At 37.7% G+C, this 14,990-nt stretch overlaps 1 protein-coding gene across 1 annotated transcript; it reads left to right on the top strand.

Moving 5' to 3' along the window:
• LOC109846946 lies at positions 852–6,146 on the top strand. Its single transcript, XM_020416187.1, has 5 exons — positions 852–1,159; positions 1,675–1,848; positions 4,427–4,529; positions 4,674–5,068; positions 5,316–6,146. The coding sequence occupies exons 1-5, from the start codon at positions 852–854 to the stop codon at positions 5,566–5,568; spliced, it is 1,233 nt and encodes a 410-aa protein (XP_020271776.1). The 3' UTR covers positions 5,569–6,146.

Genomic DNA, 14,990 nt, shown 5'->3' with positions numbered 1-14,990 from the left:
AACTCATTTTAAATCATCACAGCAACATCATGAGAGAGAGAGAGAGAGAGAGAGAGAGAGAGAGAGAGAGAGAGAGAGAGAGAGAGAGAGAGAGAGAGAGAGAGAGAGAGAGAGAGAGAGAGAGAGAGAAATGGTATTATGGTCTTCACATGTTTTAAACTCTTGGATTTTGTGTTTTGGAGGCTCAGGGAATTATGACTTTATTTTTGGGGGTTTTGGGAGAGTTGAAAAAGTCAGGTGGGCGGAATACTTATAAGGAGATTGGGGACTAGAAGCAATTTTCCCTAGTCTTAATTAGATGATGATTCTAACGCGAAGATAGGATTAGAAAGAAATATTTTGATTAAAATATTTCACTAATTTTTTTAATATGGATAATTTAAAGGGAAAAATGTTTTAAGGCCCAAAAAAAATGGATATGGCCCAGCCCCACCAATTATCTGCCTTAGCCTTCAGCCCCAAAAAAAATGTGAAAATTATGGCCCAGACCCAAAAGCCCATACGTATACATTTAGTGGCTGTATTTTGTTGCTACCTCCCTAAAATGCCCTCATCCCTCTCACTGGAAACCGGCTGAATGAGTTCTCTTCTTCCCTAATCTCTCGTCCAACGCATTTATGGTGAAGCGACGGGGGAAAGCGGGGGAAAAGCGCGGGCTCCCGCCATTTTAAGGTCTGCTTCTCATCCTTTGTTATAAATTGGTTAGTTTTATCTCTCACTCTCTCATTAATGAAATTAGGGTTTTTTTCTTCAACTGTCAACAACCCTTTTGCACCTGAAATCCCCTCAATTACACCTCAACTCCTCATAATTGCCTTCATAACTGTCCTCATAACTTTCAACCACCCCTAATGGCCGCCAATGACTTGATTTGCATGGTGTCTTTAGGCGAGAATGTCATATTCGTGAAGCTTAGTTCGACAACAAGCTTTTATGAACTCCAATTTGATGTGTCTGAAAGATTGAAAGTACCTAAAGAAGCTTTATCCTTTATATTTAAATCTGAGAGGCACCCCAACCTCAGTTTTTCAGTTGACAACGATGATGATTTGAAGTGCATGTTGGATCACAATCGAAATATTGGTTATACGGAGATTCACATGCAAGCTGCTGTTAATGTAGAGTGTTCCACTTCAAGGAAAAATCAGATTAGGGAAATGTAAGTAATTAATGAACTCTTTATAACATTGGGTTTTGTGTGATGTAAACATTGTTATTTTTTTCTTCAACTTTCAACCATCCCTTATGGGCATTAAATCTCTCAATGTAAGTTATTATTGATTTGTAAGTAAACAATGAACTCTGTCAGGAACAGATCTATGTGTGATGATAAGCCAATTGTGATTTCAGGTTTCGATGCTAACTTGGGAAAAAATAGTTGTCATCTCTGATGGTTAGATGTTAACTCTTCATCTTATAGGTTAATTTTCCAAGAGATATGTTAACCTTTACATGAACATGTTAATTGTCGTGGGAACATGGTTAATTTTACACCCAGTTAGTTAACTTTTGTTGTACTATGTTAAGGTTTACGGAAAATGGTTAATTTTACACCCAGTTAGTTAACTTTTGTTGTACTATGTTACCTTTGGTCCTACTGCTGTTAACTTAAATTATCAGAAGATAATATAACATATTGTGCATGATATCTCACTGGTTGATTAATTTGTGCAGTAGTGATGCCTCTTTGAATGCAGAATATAGTCGTCCTCCTCCAAGAAATGCATCCAATTCAGAGAGAATCCAAAATGATTTCCCGTCTGGTGAGGTTGTAATGAGAGCTGATGATATTCTCAACAACACTTCTCTCATTCCTCAATGGTGGCACACATCATTAACTGAAAAGGGGTAACAATTTGAGACTGTAAACGAATTGAGACTTGCTTTGCAGTACTATTCCATGGCGAAAAAAATTGACTATGAATTTGTAAAGAATAAACCCAAACGTATCCGAGTATGTTGTCGATATTGTTGGCCTTCTTGTTTTGATGATGTTTAACAAACAATTTACTTCTAATGTTGTTTGTCTAGTGTTTGTGTTTTCGTATTTATTCTAGACAAACAACGAGTTGGAGGATGGATGGAATCGAGCCTTAACGATCATATCAAATGGAGGTTGGCGGAATTATGGAGTGAAGCAACGTCAATTCAAGTTAAAGATCTAATTACAAGCTTCTTCCGCAAAGTTTACCAAGTCATGCTCATTGAAGACCTTCATCAAGCTTGGGTATATTTAGTATAGGTTTATATTATGTGTGTTTAATACTCTAAGCTCAATATCATATACACACACAATATTGGATTTTCTCACAAAATGAGCTATTTTGAGAAAACTTTATGATATTATTTTATTGATCATGTTTACTTTATATTCATGTGTTATAATGTTTATGAAGACATTTCATAAAGTTTCAATATGCGTTTAAACTCTTTTTGTCAAAAACATGTTCTTAACAAATTCATATTCATGCATGTTTTTACAAAATAATGAGTTTTCACAATTGAGAAATGAAAATTGAAAATTTATTTTTGTAACATGTTTGTTTTCATGTTTATAAATATTTTGCAAAGTTTTATCAAGTCTGAAATTGATTTGTTACGTTTAATTGAGTTTACAAAATCATGTTTTTCGTTCGTACATGTTCGTGCATATTTTTACAAAACAGATAAGTTTTCACAAATGGGAAGTGATATTTAAGAAATTATTTCTTTAAAATGTTTATCTACATGTTTAAAAACTTCTCTCAAAATTTTACTATTTTTGGAGTTGATTTACTGTAACCAATTGATTTTACAAAATCGTGTATGTCAGCAGATTTTCAGAAACTGTATATCTGTGTTCTAATATTTATTTCTCTCAACTGGGAAATGATTTTTTAGAAATTCTTTCTCTAACATGTCATTATATATGTCTAGAACCTTTACACATAATTTCATAATTTTTGGAGCTGATTTACTATTTTTAATTAATTTTACATCGTCAGATATGCATATTTCCAGAATGCTGGAATTTGGGGTATTTTGGTCTTTTCAGCCTATAACGGCTAGTAACGGCTAGTTTTTGATATTTTCGATTTTTGGGGGTTTGTGGCTGGTTTAAGAGGCTATAAAAAGCCCTCAACTTTCATTGTTTCTTATGGATGTTTAAGAGAGTTTTAAAAAGAGTTTTACAAGTTTGTTGAAAGGTTTTTAAGTTTGTTTCAAGAGTTTATTTGTGAAGAAAATTCCACAAGAGCTTGAGGAGATCATCTATTGGTGTTTGAGCAATCAACTATTCTTCCTCCGTCTCTTGTTATCCATTGAGAAGTTTTCTAAACTCTTTTCTAGCTTTATATTTATTTGTTTGATTATCATCTTATTAAAGCTAGTTTCATATTGAGTTTAGATTTGATTAATCTCATTGTTACACACACCCACTTGAGCTTATTGTATTTGCATTCATAATATATTTAGGTTGTGAGAGATTGTAACTGTGTTTGAGTGTGCTTTGGCGTTCATTTATATTTATGTTCATATCTTATATCGCCTTTGTCCATAGCTCATTATTTATATGATCCACTATCTAGGTCATATTGTTTACTCTTGTGTTAGTTTACATATCCTTGCATATATCATATTGTATATCTCTTTGGTAGGATATATCACCTTGTGTTAGTTTTATATCCTTGCACATACATTGCCTATATCTCTTTGTTAGGATATATCTTGTTGTTCATATTGCTTATCCTAGCTCATATATCTTGTGATATTTCATACTTGCTAGGATAACTTGTTAATTAATTTTAATTGGCATAAAATCGGATTAGATTAGCATAAGACTCTAATCACCCCACTCTAGGGTCTAACAGATATAAGGAGACATATGGATGCCCTTGGATGCTCTTTGCATCTCCTGTTAAGTATGGTAAAAGAATTGAAATCAAAAGGTTTGTGAATGAACATAGTTGTGGACAACATGCTAACTTGTCAGGGCAATCACGGGCATCTCGTAAATTCATAGCAGCCCAATTGCGACCAGTATTAAAGGCGCGACCTGAAATCTGACCAATTGATGTGCAAAAGGAGTTCCTCACTCGATATGGATTGAGACTTGAATACAGTAAGATATGGTGGGGCAAAGAAAGAGCGTAGGAGGATATGTATGGTATAGTTATGAGGCTTATGATCAATTAAGATGGTAAATTTTACAGTTATTTTATTAAGTGTACAAATTTTTATCATAGCCGCTTATAGTACAATTGTTAGTTGTTGATTTATCATGCAATATCTCATCCTTAGATGTTTCATGTTAGTTTTCATTGATATGTTCCAACTGTCATTGTGGAATGTTATGTTTTATGAAAACTTGTGAGCTTTTATGTTAATATATTATCCTAATGTTCCAATGTATTATATTTACATGAGCAGAAGCTACATTGTTGTACAGGTATGAGCAAATGGTGAAGGAAACGAATCCAGGAAGCTACATATGCATTGACCAGAATGAAGGAAGGTTCAAAAGACTGTTTATATGTTATGCCGCTTGCATCGTTGGTTTCCTAAATGGGTGTAGACCCCTATTATTTTTGGATATGACCTTTTTGAAAGACAGATACAAAGGCATGCTACTGAGCGCCATAGCGTACGACGGAGACCAAGGGATATTTCCGGTTGCGTAATGTATATGTGATCAGGAAAATGTTGATAATTGGAGATGGTTCCTTCAAGGCTTGTGGTCCATACTATATGAAAGGTTAGACCCGTACAATCCTCCCCACCAATTGGTAATTATTTCTGATGCCGACAAGGGGATTCGAGAAGCCGTGAGAGAATATTTCCCTGAAGCAATCCACTCACGATGCGTGCTGCACCTAGTTGAAAATTTTAGAACAAAGCTAAAGGATTTGGGATTGAAAGCAAAGGACACACAAGTTTTGGGGAGTTTGCTCCAATCTGCTTGCTATAAATACACTATAGCGGAATGGAACGACTACATGAAGGAAATTTATGAGATGGCTCCGGTCGCATATGAGATTGTACTCTGTTATTCGCCAGAGAATTGGGCGAATGCATTCTTCCCTGGCATCAGGTAATGCATTCATCTTAGATTATGACGTTTTGCAGTTGATGTTAACTATTCTACATATATGTGAATTTTTCTTTCTATAGGTTAACTTTGTCTGATATATGTTAACTTTCAGCAATATATGTTAACACTGATGTTTTTATGTTAACTTTGAGCAGTAAAGGTTAAGTTTTGTGGTTACGTGTTAATTTTATTAATTTTATTACATATTGGATGCCCATCATACTATTAATTATTTTGTGCTTTGCAGATATGGTCATGTAACCTCTAATGTTGCAGAATCCTTTAACAGCTGGATACGTGAAGCTCGATTGTTACGTATCCTGCAAATGGTAGAGCATATCCGAAAACAAATTATGAGTCGCCTGAACAATAGACGGATTATGGCTGATAAGTGGACAAGCTATCTATGCCCTAAAACTGAGCAGATTGTTAGAGAAAATATGGAAAGAGGACGTACTTTAGAGATTAAACAATCAAGAGATGATATATTCGAAGTGTAGTCATATAGAACTACTCACGTTGATTTGGAGAAGAGGACGTGCACTTGCCGAGATTGGGACGTAACCCGTATTCCTTGTGTGCATGCTTGTGCAGTCATTATTTATATGAAAAGAGACGTATATCAATATTGTGATTGGTTCATGTCCGTAGAAGCGTTTAAGAAGAGCTACGACGAAATATTATATCCCATCCCAGATTATGAGAAGCGGAGTGTGTCCAGGGATGAAATACAGATTTTGCCACCAATTACCACTAAGAGGAGGGGAAGAAATAAAACAAGACGCATAAACAACAGAACCATTTACAAACGGTCAGTCAAATGTTCTCGGTGCAAAGTTCTTGGTCACAATCGAGCAACCTGTAACGAGCCCATCTAGTGACTAGTGTGTTTCTGCTTCTTACATCAATACTTTTGTATGAGACAACAAAGCTTGTTTTTAAGTGTTTAAGTGTATAGTGGTGGACTTTTGTAATCTGTGATAATGATCGGCTAATCATTTTGTTCATGCTAGCAATATCTAAAAGCAAGGCTGAAAGATGTTTTCAGATTTGTGCTTGTTCATCTTAGATTTTAATAAAAGATTTTGAGTTTAAATTGGCCAAATGTCCAACATCTCATTCACTGTTCTAACGGCTAACTGAAAGTCATACTGTGCTAACAGCTATATTACAACGGCTAGTTTATTGTTCCTTATGCAATATATAATGTGCCCAAAGCAAAGCTAAATTTAAATGTATGTTCTATCTTCCAAACGTTACTAGTTTGAGAGTGTGAGATGAGAACATCAGAGATATCTCAGTCACAAGAAGAGGTATGTTGTTTCTGTCAAATTCCAACACCCATGAGGCAGTGCAAAAGTGGGAAGAATAAAGGAAGATACTTCTGGGGATGTGCAAATTTCCCAAATAGGCAATGCAAGTTTTTTGCTTGGGCTCAACAAGAGAATGCAATGTCTAGTAAGATTATTCCATTTTGCCCAGAAGTCCCTGTTGAAGATGAGATAGCGACCAAAACAAAGCACTTGAAGAAAGCACTGAATCAATCGAACCGTGAAGTCGAAAAATGGAAACTTTGCTCATTCTTCCTATGTTGTTTTTTCTCATGACGCACAAGTGGGATAAGGAGTACATTCTTCCTTGCGGCAACATGCTTTTGTATGAAAGATGTGTATAGATGTGGAAAATCTGGGGTGACTGCATAAAGACTATGCTGTATTGCCAAAAAATAATGTTAATCCAATTGTAAACATGAGATAAAAATGGTAGGAGATTGAACCTAATGCTTACGCAGAAGAATGTCGATACAACCCTATATTGGTTGCCCATGGACTCCACATCTGGCCTCTCTAGCCATGTGACGAGCCTATCTACAAGAGCTTCCATCACCTGTAAATTTACCATGGAGCAGATACAAATTAAATTACACAACACCCAGTCATCTCATAAAATGCGTAAGAGATTAACATATCAAACTTGCATGGTCATCGATACGGCCGCCACGTAGAAGATTAAGAAGTTCCAATGAATCGACACTACTGTTGAATGTGTTAACAATAACGTGTGACCTGAAACATAACAATAAGATCCAAACCTCGTTCAACCACTTACTATAGAAAAATATGGAAATATTAACATGATTTAGCAAACGTTAGCATAAATGAGTATAAGTTAACATAAATATGGAAACGTTAACACGTAACGATGAAAGCTAACATTTTATAGCAAACGTTAGCATAAATGGGTAATAATTAACATAAACCTGGAAATGTTAACACGTAACAATGAAAGCTAACATGTCCTAGCATACGTTATTCAGAATGACTAAACTTACTGATGGGCTTTTTGATTGCAAAACTCAGAGATCCTTCTGTTCTCATCTGGTGTGAGCTTTGATAATACGTGTTGAGGTACTCTAAAGTTGTGAATGAATGTTCCTTTACTATCAATCAAACGTATGCTAAAATCATCAATGTTAGGAATATCCTCGTTCGGCAACTTCAAAAGAGCCTCCTCCTTCTTCTTGATTTTCCTCTTCGCCAAAAAATCCCAAGTGCATTCATCAGGCTTACAATAGAACCTAATTTTTTCCCTCCCTTGCTCCTTGTGGTGTGATATGTTAATTATCTCTTGATGAACTTCCTTCTTCTTTTCTTGAGTGAAAGGGGTGCGGACTAGTTGTGAGCGCGTCCGCTTTCTGGTACTTGGTCTCCTAGTCCCCTTTGACACTAATTTCTTCAATCTCTTCTGATAAACTTGCACATGTTTTTTCTCCTCCATCCTTTCTTCAACTTTCTTCTCCACAGCACATTCTCCCTCTCTGTTCTCCTCCACTTTTTCTTCATCTTTCTTCTTTCCTTTTTCCTCTTCCACTTTCTCCTCCTCCTCTTCCTCTTCCTCTTCCTCTTCCTCTTCCTCATTCTTCTCCTGCTCTCGCTCTTCCTCTTTCTTCTCATCCTCTCTTGCTTCCTCTTTCTTCTCCTCAGCACATTCTCCCTCTCTGTTCTCCTCCACTTTTTCTTCATCCTTCTTCTTTCCTTTTTTTTCTTCAACTTTCTCCTCCTCCTCTTCCTCTTCCTCTTCCTCGTCCTCATTCTTCTCCTGCTCTCACTCTTCCTCTTTCTTCTCATCCTCTCTCGCTTCCTCTTTCTTATCCTCCTCACTCTCTACAGCTTTCTCCAAATTATCATCCTCCATCTCTTGCCATTCACCTTTCTCTACCTCCTTCTCTGCTTCCTTGCCAATATTGGTTACATCATCATAATCGAAGCAAATTCCATCATCACTCCTGACCTCAGAATCAATACTCCTTATTTTCTTTTGTGCAGACCCTGTATGCCCCTCTTTCTGTGACATAATCCCCTTCACATTCTTCTTCAGGTATTCGGGGTCAATCAAGTCAGCGGTCCCTTCATAACGCTCCAATTTCTTGTTGAGCCTATGTATCTCCTTAGAGCATTCCTCCCATTGAAGGCGCTTACTACGCTTGACAGTGTGGAGCAGTTTCCAATTAATTTTAGCCGTATTCCTCCAAAATTGAATTTGATCTTCGGTTGTCAACTTCTCCATTTCATCTTCACTCTCAAAAGCATATCTGATATGCTGGGCCAAAATCTGAAAAGTAAACCATATACCCATTACCCATATGTATCCACAATATTAAAAAAATAGTTATGAGAATCCACAATGTCAAGATCTTACCCAAAACATGTTAACATGAAACAATGAGTACATGGAAAATTAACTAATGATAAAGATAGAAATTTAACTCAATTGGTAATATGCAAGAATGTGTAAAGAGTCATTGATGCTTATGTAACCTATGGATGAGCTCTTTGTCCTGCCCTTCACCTTATCTTGCTTCCCATCCTTTACCTTTTCTTCCTCATTCTTCTTTCTCACCCTAGTTTGCTCCATAACCTTACTCCTATATGAGACAAATAGGCTTCTTTTTTTCCCAAAGCGAGTGATTTCAATCTTCTTCCTACTAGGCTCCCGTTGAGGGTATTTTTCACCTTGAGGGTATTTTTCACCCCAGTTAATGCTGGGCGTAATTGGTTTCTCCATGATTTTAATGCTTGTTTTCTTGGCCTTAGAGACAATTGTCTCCATCCTCAACGATCCAGCGGTCCCTCCAACCCTTACCCAATTGGTCATCGGAGGCTTCCATCTCAAGTTTAGGGCTGGTTTTTTAATGCCAGTCATCTCATAGTACCATAGCTGTCAGAATCGAAGGAACGAATATCAAAATAGTTAACTTTCAGAACTCATTCTTCAACTACACTCTAAATAGCTACCTTTCACCAAAACTTGTTAACATTAATGGGTACATGTTAACTTTCACCTATTAATGTTATCTTTAATAATTATATGTTAAAGTTCATGTTAACATGTTAACTTTCACCTATTAATGTTAACTTTAATTTTTATATGTTAAAGTTCATGTTAACATGTTAATTTTAACCATATTCTGTAAACATTTACTATTGTACATGTTTTCTAATGCCTGTTACCAAGACTAATGTTAACTAAAACAAATGTCAGACCAGTTGGTCATGCAACTTACAGGGATGAGCGGCATGCATCCAGGTACGTATGTAACCCCTGGCTTCCTCAACCCTTCAACGGCAATTTGAATGGATGAGCGGCATGCATCCAGGTACGTATGTAACCCCTGGCTTCCTCAACCCTTCAACGGCAATTTGAATGTCTCTCTTCGTCTCATCAAAAATAAATTTACCACACGCAATGTTCTTCACTCTCTCAATACTATCTACATATTAAAACAATTGTCTTGGAATGCCTTGTGAGCTGTTGGGGCACCAAATCATTGCACACTGGTACAAGATCTGAAGCAGCACAAAATCCTCAATGTCCTTATTATCAGAAGACTCAACCAGTGTTTCCAGTAACTCCTCAACATATCTTCTCATGCTACCAGCTTCTTGTGAGGCCTTGGCCTTCGCCTTTGACTTTGCCTTTAGCATTTCTTTCTTCTCTTCAAAATATTCCCTCCAAAGCCGGTTGTGAGGGTCTCTATTCCCGTAGATCAATTCCCCATCAATAGGGAAGCCCGTGTGAGTTTGCACCCACTCTTCATCAAATTGGACTGAAAATATAGTCCCGCTTATGGGATCAGGAAAAGAGAATTCATCAGTTTCGCCAACATAATGGCTGAGCACATGCTCTAGTGCCCGTCGATCACGTGCTGGAGGTCCGAAGAATACATAGTGCTCAAAGTTACTGCCCTTGTAGGCATCCCAATGCCACTTCAGTTTTGGTTGAAGTCTTTGCATGAAAGTACAATATGTTCCAAGACAGGCACTAGGCCTTATATCACCTTCGGCTGTAGCTTTTCTGCATAAACAACTATTTACTCTTAACAAGTCGTTCAACTGCAAATTAGGTAACAATTAACCGTAAAGGCATTAACTTAGTCAAAATTATGTTTTATTAACATGAATAGCTAATACTTGACACTTATGCATAAACGTTAACAACAAACAAGATTTATTGACATGCATTGCAACTAGCTATCAACAAATGAGAATTATTTACATGCATTTGTTCCAAACTGATAACACTTCGTATTGTTCAGATCTTACTCCAAAATTACAAAACTGGTTCTACACTACAATAACCAGTCTCTCGCCACCATTTTATTCAAAAAAAGAACCCATAAACCTTAATTAAAATCAAAATCACTCAATTGCTTGGGAACTTACTTCTTCTTTGAGATGGACACATCCTCCAGCGAGCGTCTCCTCTTGCTTTCTCGAATATCCAGACTTTTCTTGCTTTCTCGGAGCAGAATTGTCGGCGGGCGATATCAAGGCAGAGGCGGAGGCCGATAAACATAAGTTTGGCATTTCCTCCTGCGCCAATCGTGCCGACCGACGCCGGTGACGAACGTCCCGTTCCGTTTGAGTGTTGTCCACTTCATACTTGCTACGCTTACGGTTCTTAGCCATTTTACTTAAATTTTTTGGGGCATTTTCAAAATAGATTTCCTAGCCGCTTGAGTGAAACTAGGGTTTTGAAAATGGGTTCGTAAGCTAATGGAGGTTTGCAGTGAAGAAGATAGAGAGAGAGAAGAGAGAGAGAGAGAGAGAGAGAGAAGGCGGACAGTATCGGGGGGAACGGGTAAAAAGGGTATTTTCGTCTTATCGCCTTAACTTTTCTCTTAAAGTTGTCTTGGAAATGAAAAAAGGGCTGAATTACTAATAAGTTGAGTTTTGGGGGCTTTGTCACACCAAAAAAAATACAGGGGGGCTACTCACATCCGTTTTTTTTGGGCCTAGAAACATTTTTCCCTAATTTAAATTTGATAAAAATTCTTAGGTAAAAATAGTAACAGGTCTACACATCTAAGCTTTTAATAAGATCGATAGACGTGTGACAATTTCTTTTGAAACACGTTATGCTTTTATACTTTTAAGAATATTTCACTAATTTCTCTTTATATTAAAAGGAGGGATATATACTGTCTCACTCGTCAAAGAACTGACTTTCGCGCTTTCATTTCCAATTTCAGATTGTAAAATACCCCGGCGGGTTTGTGAGACAAGATATGGGTGTTTATGAAAAATTTACAAGTATCTTTCTGCAAAACCCTCCAAAAATCCAAGGGAGTTTTGAGAAATTGCCCACTATAGACTAGGTAGTACGCGTGGGATAGAACTTTCCAGAAGAGGGTTTTGCTTTACCCGGGCGCAAGATAGCAAAGCTCGGATTCGGTACGTTGCTTTAATCAGCAAACACTCCACGCTTACTGCGTTGTTAAGGAAAGTATTGAAGATATTTTTTTTAAGGTGGGACCGCCGGACCGGTTCTTCCTGACGTCATTCCGGTCATTTTGCATGAGCGAAAGGAGCAAAAAGCATACTGTAAATTTAAAACTAGTAGTATACACTCACTGAATTACATGCCCATATTTCCATCACATTCCAAATCTTGTAGTGGTAACCTCCTATTTCGTAGTTGCTTTGCTTTTGGAATCTTTAGAACTTTAGTAAAAATTAAAAGGCTAATAACACTTGAATACCTTAAAGTTTCAGTTGTTTTGCACTTATATTTCCTCACTTGTTTTTCGGAGCATTTATATATCTTAAATTGTTTAAAGTCGGAAAATTAGCACAATCTAATATCCAAACGTGAAAATTTTCATATGACGCTTTAAATGAATTAGCATGTGAGGGTCATATCAGAACAATCAGATAAAAGTTTTCATATATGCATGATAAAATGTACTAATTTGCCAATTTTAAATAATTTAGATAAATAAATGCTAAAAAAAATGAAACTATATTAGAACTTTTAGAATTGGGTGTGGGTCTTAAATCGTAGAGGAATCTTTTCTTTTGAGAAAGGGATGTAAAGCCCTTGAAGTAAAGCAAATCTTTCATCTTTCCACGCATTTCTCTTTCCTACAGAAGAGCCTAAAGAATTCGTAGCAGGTCTTAAACCATAGTGGAATCTTTTCTTTTGAGAGGAGTCGATGTAATCCCACGAACTAAAGCAAGTCTTTTTTTATTTGGCTAAACGACATTTACATACCCTGCCATCTTTATATTAATATATCCTAAGTTACAAAAAGCAACATATAAATGTCAGAACGTGATATGTAAGTCTGGAGGGGAAAGTTGTTGTGCGCAGCGGAAATTTCAGCAGCACCTCTGGTGCTCGATAAGAGAGTAGATCTCAACTAAATCATTGTTTCACAAAGTAAATAAAAATCGAAAGTAAAATATCTTAACAAATTGGGATATCAGCTTTTCCTCTCATCAGTTCTAGGACTGACCTATCGAGGGAACCTAAACTCTCTATTACAAATCACGATACGAACAATCAATTTTAACGTGGTCCGGCAAGTTGCCTACGTCCACGGGGCAAGGAGGGGGGGGGGGGGGGAGAGAAAGAGAATACAAATGAGTTTACAATCACACAACTCTCACAAATTAAACCCTCAAATAACTCTCAAACCTCTCACAAAACAGCCAAAAGAGTCTCTGTTTTTCCGGTTGCACGCAGCCCAAGGAAAACCCATGTGATTTTTCTTTTCCTCTCCATGCACCCTGCTCTTGCACGCCGCCTCTGTTTATCTCCCTCTGCTCTTGCACGCCCAAAAAAAACTAGGTTACGAATAGAAGCCGAAATATATAGTTGTTGTACTCGGGTGGGCTTTGTCCAGAAAACAAAGCTTTGCACCAGCTCGTGGCCCCCACTCACGCCTGTCTCACGCATAAAATGGAAAGGGAGTAGCCCCCATGCAACAAGAAACTTCACGCAGCTTTGCACGCGGTTTGCAGCCGCGTTCATGGATGAGTGGCCCCCATACGCTTTATCTCCTCACAATTCTCCACCTCGGCGAAGTTTTCCCAAAACTAAGCCGACACCAACCAAACCAAATGTCTCACTTGTTGCGTCCAGTACGAAGTAAAATAATTCACAATAACGGACTCAATCCACAACAAGTCGAGAGCCCAAATAAGAATGCGAACAAACTCCAAACGTTGGTATCTACTCATCAAATCGGCTGCATCATAAAGACTGCCTACGTATTCTCTTGCCCAAGGAATCAATCCTTCACGTAGTTCACCAAATGGTCTCCAAAAGACCTCAATCAAATAGAAAAGTTTGTAACTCTTCACCAATATCACCAACGTATCTGCAACTGATAGCTCTCCCAAAGGCCCCAAATTGAAAAATATCAAACACCTCCATCTGAGGAACCAATGCCCGTATCCAAATCATATCCATCAGCTGCACTCAAATCCAAAAATAACTCATCATCTGCATTCAAATCCAAATGATCCCCTAACTGTGTCACCTCAGTTAGAATCACAAACGATATAGAATGGTCTGGAGTATGTGGAATAATCTTCACCCAATGTGAAGTAGCATCCCTCTCTACCTGCTGTGATACCTCTATGATCTGTCCAAAACTCTCCACCTGCTGAGAGTCAATAGGCTCCCTCATTGAAGCCTCATCCAATGTGACATTACCAGACCAAATATCCAATTGAGTTTTACCTCCAATCACAACAGTTGACAACTCTTTAATAGGATGACCCAAATATGTCGAAGCCTCAGTCCAGAAACTCTTCTGTAGACCATTGCTTGACAACCAACACTGATCCTCCTCCAGCAAGGTACGGTTCTCAAAATTTGACATCCTATCTAGTTGCCCCAAGATTTCCTTTCTAACGAAGTGTCTCAAAATGCCGTGAGCTCGGCTCCAAAACAGAAACAGGTCCATCTTGTACCTCCCACCAAAACCTGAATGAAGTACCTTCACCTTTATGCCAATCTCACACTTCTTCAATCTGTTAAAGACTACTAGGACTTTATTCAAAAGGGATTTGGTTGCAACCCAAACACACCTAGAACAATCACCAACAAAGAAAACCAAACATCTATTTCCTCCCAATGATGCCTCATTGGAAGGCCCCAAACATCCACGTGAACCCCATCTGAAAGACCCTCTGTGCGGTGAATAGAGGTGTCAAACTTCATGTTTGTTAGAAAATTTGTACTAAAAGGAAAAATTGAAAGAAATATATTTGATTTGTATTCTCTCAATCTCAATTACAATTTGGATTTCCGATTACAAAAGAGAAGAGAATTAATCTGAATCCTTCCCTTTGTTTAAGTCTGAGTTCTTCACGGTGACGATGGAGTGCTTCCCTCGAATGCTCGCATCGAGTTTGCTCTCCGTTGACGATCCGAACATCTTGTTTCACTGGAACGGTATCTCCTCCTCACGATTTGACGCTGTGGAGAACTTGCAAAGCAAGTTTTTGAACTCTGAACGAGTTTGAAACTCTATGAAAGAGTTGATTTAACCAAAATCGGTTTGTAAGCCAAGTGAATGCTCCAAGAACTTTGTTGCTGTCGGAAGCTCAAAAATGATCTGCTGCAGGAA

This window comes from Asparagus officinalis, chromosome 7 (genome assembly GCF_001876935.1).
Source record: "Asparagus officinalis chromosome 7, Aspof.V1, whole genome shotgun sequence".
NCBI classification, from domain to species: domain Eukaryota; kingdom Viridiplantae; phylum Streptophyta; class Magnoliopsida; order Asparagales; family Asparagaceae; genus Asparagus; species Asparagus officinalis.
The sequence above is the reverse complement of the archived record's forward strand: the minus strand, read 5'-3'. Positions and strand labels throughout refer to the sequence as shown.

Bases quoted from the DNA above. Each gene is read 5' to 3' on its own strand.
- LOC109846946 (XM_020416187.1), top strand. From the start codon at position 852: ATGGCCGCCAATGACTTGATTTGCATGGTGTCTTTAGGCGAGAATGTC. The intron at 1,849-4,426 runs GTAACAATTTGA...ATTGTTGTACAG, and splicing joins ACATCATTAACTGAAAAGGG to GTATGAGCAAATGGTGAAGG. The intron at 4,530-4,673 runs GTTGGTTTCCTA...ATATGTGATCAG, and splicing joins TATGTTATGCCGCTTGCATC to GAAAATGTTGATAATTGGAG.